Source organism: Alligator sinensis, unplaced genomic scaffold, assembly GCF_000455745.1.
Source record: "Alligator sinensis unplaced genomic scaffold, ASM45574v1 scaffold649_1, whole genome shotgun sequence".
NCBI lineage: Eukaryota > Metazoa > Chordata > Crocodylia > Alligatoridae > Alligator > Alligator sinensis.
This window is the reverse complement of record NW_005842127.1, coordinates 1,799,553-1,808,258: the sequence shown is the minus strand read 5'-3', so window position 1 is coordinate 1,808,258 and position 8,706 is coordinate 1,799,553. Positions and strand designations below refer to the sequence as shown.

Below are 8,706 nucleotides of genomic sequence, written 5' to 3'. Positions count from 1 at the left end.
GTTAATTTGGACAGATCCCACCAATAAAACCATGTCATCTTCAAAGTTGAAGTTACAAAATCTTCAAGTGCATTTGAGAAAATTGGCTCAATAAACAGCTTGAAAAGAAAAAAAGAGAAGGGACGCTCTGGCTTCAACCAATGCTAACCTATATTCCACAATTCCCTGCCAAAACAGAATTGATGGTGCCACTGTAGAGTGACTAGATGTCATTAATAATCCCTGAACTGATATTATGTTTTGTCATAATAATCCATAAAATTTCATGCCAAACATGATCAAAAGCTTTTTTGAAATCTATAAAGTTGTGATGCAGCTCCATTTGGGGATCAATATACTTTTCAGTATTCTCAAATTACATATCTGTTTGGCTGTCTCATGGTCTCCTCTGTTTAATCATTAGTATGCCTTCTATCTGGTTTCAGTTTACTCAACAAGATATGTCTCAGTATGTTATTCAAGTGACTGATCAAGCTTATTGTGCTGTAATTACTGAATTCTTACAAGTTTTCTGTAATAGGTATAGCTATCCCTACTGATTTGTCTGTGGCTCAGGCCTGCTTCCATTCTACCATAAAGTGTTACGTATCTTATACAGAACATCAACCATGATCTCTCTTGCCTAATTTAAAAATTCATTAGGGATGTCATGACCATTACTGGGGCAAAAATTTTCAAAATGAAGTTATTCAGATTTTTGGGAGCATGATCAAAATGAAAATTACTTATGCCTTGAAAGCTGCTGGGTATTTTACTGTTATCTCTGACTAGGTGCAAGGCATTAGTAAACAAGAGCAGTATAATAAGATGCACCTCCAGGAGCTTTGACAATTACCTTTTCCTTCCTTGTTTTTGCTTGGCCCAAGGGTCCTTTTCTTTCTTAACAGGGTCACTCTCTGTACACAGCCTTCCTAGCCTATGCACCAAGTTGTAATGAGTGCACCAGAGGCAGCAGTGGTGCCCCTAGTGGTCATACTACATCCATTCTCCTACTCCAGCTCACCAGTTTAGTCTTGCCCTCTCAACTGCCACACCTTGATGTAGGAGTTAGGATACTATTTTAGGAGGCTGCCCTCAGAGAACTGGAATTTAGCTGTCTGTGCCTTGTTCCACCTTTCTCATCATTAGGCTACCAGTCTGCCTAGTCCTCACATGCTAGCCTGAGCAGGGCTTTGTCTTTCCTTCCCTCTGCCTTCCTACTTCCCCTGGGCACCTTGCACTGTCTGGGCTTCCACCTGGCCCACTAACACTGAGCTCCCTGGCCCTGTGAGGGCTTCAGTCCCTCCCAAGATTCAACCTGTCTTGCTTATACTGGGTCCCCTTGCTCATGCTAGGTCCCCAGCCCATCCAAAACTTTAGCCTCTATCCCTAGGTTTTAACAGGCAGCCTATCAGGTCCAAAAAATCCTTGAAAAACTTTATTTGGGGTTTACCCCCTGATAATATGGAGTACTTCCTGCCAAGCTCCTCACCCATGGCCTCATCTTTCTATTTAAGCCACCCTAAACCTCATAGTTAACATAAACCCAAAAAAGAACCAAAACATGTAACTTGTCACTCTCTCTGTGTATACAACTGCCTGCACTTATGGGGATATGGGTCAGACTGCCCCCCTAGCCCTGTGCTTGAGCTTATATTGCCATGACTCCTTCCACTCTGGTCACCTGACCTGGCTCTCTGCAAAACAGGGCCCAGGTGCTGGCAATCTTAAATCTGCCTCAAAGGCTCTCAGTCCCGTCATTAGCTGTTCAGTCCTGCAACTCTGCTTTCTGCAGGCTGTATTTCCTAACCTTGTTTTCTGCCACACTGTTCCTACTTCCTTCTAGTAGCAGGGGTAAGGGTTTTCAGCTGCAAAAAATGATAGTGATGTTTAGATTTGCTTTCTACAGAAGAAGCAAGTGAGAATACAAGGTAGAGTTGCTATCAAAAAGCTTTGTTTGGCTTGTTGAACATTGTTTATTCTGTCAGCACTGGAATCACAGAAACTTTCCTTGAACTGTGAAAAGAAATGGGAATTGTATGTAGGCCCCTGGCACATGTTACATCTACAGCACAATTTATATGTTAAATTGTATAAATAATGGCATAAATTGCAATATGTTATATGCTCAGCCAATTTATGATGTCATAAAATGGAAAACCAGTAACAAAGATGTTATACACTTTAAACTAAAGGTGTAGCATGTATCTCAGACCCAGGGCTGCCCCAGGCTGATGCCAACATTCATGTATTAAAACACGAGGCTGATTTTGTTATCAAACCCAGGGCAGCCCCAGATCCTGGGCTTACCCTCAGCCCAGGAATCAGCAGCACTGGATCCCAAAACAGTACCTGGGACTGCTTTGTGCCCCATCTGGACACTCAGCTGACACTCAGTAATGCGTTATTGTTATTCTTTGCTGGGCATCTTTAATCTTTCAGAGGTATCATATATATTTACCTATTATATATATATATATATATATATAGATACACCCATTATGTAGACACACACACATACTCATACCCATTTTATATATTCTCTCTTCCTCCCCTACACATGCTCTCTCTCTCTCTCTCTCTCTCTCTCTCTCTCTATATATATATATGGATAGAGAGAGATGCCCATTTTGTGTGTGTGTGTGTGTATGTTTTTATTTTTATACACACACACATGCTACCCATTTTATACACCCCCACCCCTTAAGGAGCACCATTTTATATATAAAAGAATGTTCCTTCAGTTGCAAAATTATTTTCTCAAGTGATAATTGGGTAATATCCAAAACATAAGGGAAAACTTGGCTTTATAGTTCTTTTCTGGGTCAGTTAATAGTTTATCTCTGGCCCAGCTGAGCATCAGGATAGAACATGGGGCAACCCCAGAGTCTAGGCCACAGTTGCCCACTGCTCAGTCCATGCTATATATCAATCCACTGGATCAGGCTGGGGGCAGTGCTGGTTTGGCCTTGGTATTCATGTGTTTCAGATCTGAGGAATTTTATGTTCCATCCCAAATCTCAGACATCGTGCCCTATACAGTCTAGGTACTGACTGGCTGAACAGCAGCTCTGCAGAAAAGGACCTGGGGGTTACAGCGGACAATAAGATGGATCCATTGCCAAGAAAGCTAACAGTATACTGGGCTGCATTGGTAGTGTTGCCAGCAGATTGAGGGAAGTGATTATTCTGCTCTATTCTACACTGGTGAGGCCACATCTGGAGTCCTGTGTCCAGTTTTGGGCCCCCTAAGGATGTGAACAAGTTGGAGAGGGTCCAGCACAGGGCAATGAAAATGGTTAAGGGCTGAGGCATATGACTTCTGAGGAGAGGCTTAGGGAACTGGGCATATTTAGTGTGGAGAAAAGACGACTGGGAGGGGATTTGATAGCAGCCGTCAACTACCTGAAGGGTGGTTCGAAAGAGGATGGAGCTAGACTGTTCTCAGTAGTGGCAGATGACAGAACAAGGAGCTATAGTTTCAAGTTGCAGCAAGTGACGTTTAAGTTGGATTTTAGAAAAAAAATTCTCACTAAGAGGGTAGTGAAGCACTGGAACAGGTTAACTAGAGAAGTGGTGGAATCTCCATCCTTGGAGGTTTTTAAGGCCTGGCTGGAATCTAGTTGGGGATTGGACCTGAGGTCTCTTCCAATTTTAATTTTCTATGATTCTATGAGTCTATGTCATGGCAGTATGGAAGATTTTTGGGAAGGGGCATAAAATTCCTCTGCTCTCAATTTCACCATTATCCTAATGTCTGCTAGGGGGAGAGAAAAAAGAACAATTAAAAGAAAAAAGAACAATTAGAAGAAAGAGAACAATTAAAAGACCAGCAAGTGTTTATTTTTCAGGTTCTTTGCTTTGTTTCAGACAAGCATTCTTATTAATAAACATAAACAATAAATCAGATTATATTAGCATTTTATTGGGGATTTAGTAAATTAGAAAAGGGTGGCAAAAAGCACTCCTGCCTGCCCTGATCTATAAGCTACAGCTGCCACAGACTGTGTCATCAATCCATTTGCCTCTACCAGGCAGTTTGTCTCTCCACCCACACAGACAACCCACTCTTAGACCTCCCAGGGAAACACCCTTCCACTTAATACTGCCACATGCCCACACATTCACAGGCAAAACACCCTGCACTCCCAGGATGCCTCCTCAGTACACATACTCCTCCACCCATAAGCAGCACTCCCCACCCACATCCCCGCCTTTCCAGACCCTTCTAGAGTATTTGCCACCTATTCTCTGGCACTCAGGTACCCACCTTACCCGTCACCCACAGCAATCCAGAAGTCAGTGTTGAAGCACCCTGCTCACTATTGCCTCTAAGCAATGGTTACCCAGTGCTCACAGGCACTGAAATCCAGTGACCCTGGTGTCACTTTTCATGCAGCAGCTACCTAATTCCCCCTACAGCCCTCCATCCTGAATAAATACCAAATACAGCAGCTGGCCAGTCCTGCTCAGCACCCCATGATCAAGCAGTCCATCAGAACTTACAATACTTGCCATCCCAGGTAGCCCACTTATGGGAACTGACATCTGCATCAAAAAGGAGGTGTCAGTAATTTAGCATTAGATAAGTGCAAACGCTAGATCCCAAGGAGGTTCATTGTAGAAACAATGTCTCAAAAACAAGTTGCAAATAACAGTAATTTTCCAGTCTTTCTAGGCAAGTGTTTAAGGCATAAGGGGCGGCTGCCCTCCAGTGGTAAGTTTCAGAACTAGGCTAACTTCTTTAAGTGCCAGAAGCTGTTGCACCTTGTGAGGTCTTTTGGAGGACTTGCACCTTTTCTAGCTAAGCACAGGGCCAGACACAGGCATGGGCGAACCAGGCGGCTGCCCAGTGCCTGGACAGAAAGGGGGCTCCAAAATGAAACAAAATGCAACAAAAAAATCATTATCTCTGGCAAAAGCGGGCCTAATACTAAAAGTTTGCCCGGGGCTGCCAGGAGTCTAGGTATGACCCTGGCTAAGCACCATACCATATCCTGCTGTGGGCAATAGCAAACAGGTGTGCCTCACCATGGGATCCCACAAATGCGCATATTTTTTTGCCAACGTGATACTTCCCCATAGCATTCAGCTCCCTGGAGGACCATTGGCCTTTCATCTCCCAGCTGAACTGAATGATTTCTGAACCTACCCTGCTTGAGGGCCACCCACCCGTGTTGGGTGCAGCCCCTCTAGGATGGGTGCAGCCACCCAAGCCCTTCACTTTCCCCCTTACCCTGATTCCTAGTTTCCTTTGGTCTTGCCTGTGGCCTCTCTCTTTCCCCAGAGGCTGCCTGTTTCCCTGTTCTTTTCAAGGCTTCAGTTTCCTTTTTGTGACTCCAGTTCCCAGCACAGACTCTACACTGGGCTCCGCTCTAGGTCCTGCCATTCCAGGACAGCCTCTCTCATATCTTCCTGGCTCCCTGCTCTTTTGGGTTTGCTAACTGCCCTTCACTTTTTTCCCTAACTACTTACTGTCCTTTCTTTCTTAGGCTGCTTTCTCCCAGCCCACACATTAAGTTCATCCACTAGAATTCCCCAGCACTGTCAGGAAATTCAGTTCCTTCAAGACTGCCAATTAGCCAAATCCACATTGCATTTTTGATCCTGATTCCTCATTTTTGGGTGACTTCAGGCTAAGTCAAGGCCCCTGGCTCCTTGTGGAAGGTTGGTGCCCCTGGTTGGTTGGTGCCTGGTTGGTGCCCCTGGTTAAGTATACAATGTGGCATTTGGGAAAAAGTTTTTTTATCCAACTCAGTGTCCAAGAGGTGGTTCTGTTCAGCTACAGCCTGACCCCCAGTGGGGGGTCTCACTTTAAGGTTGCTCTTTCCTAATGGCAGCCAAGCAACTCAAATTATGTTTAGTCCATTATGATGTCACTGAAGCAATAGCCATAATAGCGAGGTGCACAGGAAATACTGTGCTGTCTCTGACTGTCTGGCGTACATAAACCTGCCCAGATCAGAAAAGCGTATTGGAAAGCCAAAATGATTTCTCCTAGAGTGCTTGCCTTTTGAAGACAAGCTTCTCTCAGGTGTAGCTTTGTTGATTTATTTTAATCTTGATTGATTTTAATATTGATCTGCGGTGTCCAATGTATCAGTACTAGAGAGCAGCCGCATTACTTCACTCATCACTGCTTCATCTCCATTGTAATGGATGGAAAAAAGAACCTGCGGAGAAGTCCAAGGCTGTCATCAACAGCCCTTCATGGACTCGAAGCTGACAGTGACATGAGTGATAATCCAAAGGGACCGGCAATGTCAGGCTTCCCGACAAACAGGTACAGTGACATTTGGGGGTTTTTTGGCTTGGACTTTTTTTTCACTGGTGTAAGGCTGCTTAAAGAATGCTGTGTGCATGACTACAACTCGACTGAGGAGGTCATAGCAACAATTAGACAGTAATACCGCATTCCTCAGCTTTGAAAAATAGTTTGGGGGCTGAGAAGAGGATCCTGTTCCTAGGGAGAGGTTAAGGTGGGAATTGTACTTCCAAACTGGCCCAGCAAGGGAAGCTGTTCATTGAAGCTGTGGTCAGGCCCCTCTGGGATGCATGCCAGCAGGTGAGGGCTAGGAAGCTGATCTGGGGTAGAGGGGAAGGAAGGAGTGGGAGCCAGCAAGGGTGTGGGGAGGCTGCACAAGCCTTTGGTATAAAGTGCGGGGGGAACCCTTATTACTGAATAAGCTGTTGGACTGTCAGAGAAGCTCAACCCAATTCAGCTGCAGAGCAAGGACTTGGTGCGGAGAGCAGAGCCCTGCCCAGTAAGTTAGCATCTTTCTCCCTGGATTGGAAATTGTCTCGGCTGCTCCAGAGGCTGTGGAATTCATTGAGTCCATACCTGGCAGCCAGATATACTGATGTGTTCAACCTCCTTCAGCCTGGTGAGGCTGGCTTAGCTATTTCCAATTGATAGCAAGGCTGTCTGGCTAATTCTCTAAAGAGAGTTTGGTGGGGGCTAGCTTGCCTTCACATCCAGCCAGCCCGGCTCCCTTCGGTGCTGATGCACTGATCCAGCTGCTGCTGCAGCTCTTCCCTTGATAAACATCTCTGCACTCCTGCCTGCAGGCAACCCCGTTAGCACTCTAAGGGCAGGGCAGGGCTGGGTAGGAGATACCAATAGCAAAATACAACTATGCTACCACCAAACAGGTCCTCATACAAATATGAAGAGAAGCTCTGCTTTGTAAAAGCCAGCTGCTCATTTTTTATCCACAACTGAAACCATAATTGCTGTGCCCACCTTGTGGCAGACTCTCTTACTTCCTAAGGCTTGTATAGCCACATACTTGCGACAGATGTTTCCTCAGTGACTTCACAGTCTGGATGTCCCGTCTTCCTTTGACTAACATAACTCAAGTCATGGGTATCTTATGTTTATCTTTCTGCCAGCAGGTATTTATATTCACAGACGGTACTTGGTAGTCATTCTACTGAATCTACTCTTACTGGATCCAGCCAAGGGCTTACAAACCCAAGTGAGAAAGGCCAGACAAGTGATAGTAAGTTCAACCTGCAAACAATGCTTTGTGGCTTTTTGTAAAGGCTTTGGGGTTGAGAATGTAAATATTCCTCTCATTGCTCCCAGCTAAAGGGAAATGTTTATCTTCCCTTAGGAAAAAATGGGCAAAATGCATGTTTTTCTAATCATATCAATAAAGACTATAAGGCAGAAGTGAGTGTACATTTGACAGCAGCCTAGAAATATTAACTCCCTTCCAAAAATGGATATAGACGTAGTTCTGCCACCCTTATCCATACCTGTAGAAAGGCAGGAAGGTTTAGAAGATTGGACCCTATGTTTGCATTTTAGCACGCATCTTAGCATGATGTTGTTGTTTCCTGAAGGTACTATACAAGGATATAGCACAACCATAGCAGATAGAATAAAGGGAATGTTCTACCAAGGCATATTTTTGGACAGATCAAAACTTCACTGGAGCACCTCCTGGCTTTGGTTTCCCTAATGGTTTCAATCACACTGTCTAAAATTTTTTTGCTGGGCTTTGCTTTCTCTAAGTATTCCTCCTCTAATGGCTGAAACAGCCCCTAAGTAAGCTGGCTACCAGATCTTTGTCTCCTCTTGTAGAGCTTCTTGTACATCTGCACAAGACCTTCAGTGAAGAGGAGCACCTAATACTAAATTACTAGCCCATGCACTTTGGACAAAAGCCCTATGCCACTGCTAGCAGCCTGTAAAATCTGGTACTATCAGAAAGCATTTTGTTTGTCAATCTACTTACCTGTAACAGTAGAAAAAGAATAAGAAGAAAACACATGAGATGCAAGTGCTTAACTTGAGGCAATTAAACTCATATTTTTGCTCCTAAATAAGTGGCCTAGTTTTCAGAAGCATTGGGCTCTAGCAGCTTTCATCAAACCACTAAGTATAGATGTAGCAATATTTTGGATACTGGCAGCATATGGACTCTGTTTGAATGTCTAGAGTTAAATTGAAATTGGGCATGAGAGGGAAGACAAATTGCCTGCCTGAATGATGTGATGTTTCTTTGACAGGTGAGGTGTTCACCAGAATGTCATACTTGGCAATGGAGAACAACCGCCATATTTCACCGGCAAATGAATCTCGGCCATCCCAAAAAAGCGTGCTAAGTATGTAGGGTAGACATCTGCTTCTTTTAATGTAGATTGCTGGTTCTTTATAGCCGTGACATGAGGGTGGTTGCCCACAAATCTACTTTAAAGATATTTTGCCTGACCTGCTGA

General features: G+C 44.3%; 1 protein-coding gene across 1 annotated transcript in view; it reads left to right on the top strand.

Moving 5' to 3' along the window:
* Positions 1-6,134: 6,134 nt before the first annotated feature.
* Positions 6,135-8,706, top strand: part of LOC102368614 (SUN domain-containing protein 3-like) — a 21,571-nt gene continuing 18,999 nt past the window's right edge. Inside the window, exons 1-3 of the mRNA XM_006024972.2 lie at positions 6,135-6,262; positions 7,372-7,481; positions 8,497-8,592. Of these exons, the coding sequence (XP_006025034.2) occupies positions 6,135-6,262; positions 7,372-7,481; positions 8,497-8,592 (334 nt within the window). The remainder of the gene's footprint in view (positions 6,263-7,371; positions 7,482-8,496; positions 8,593-8,706) is intronic.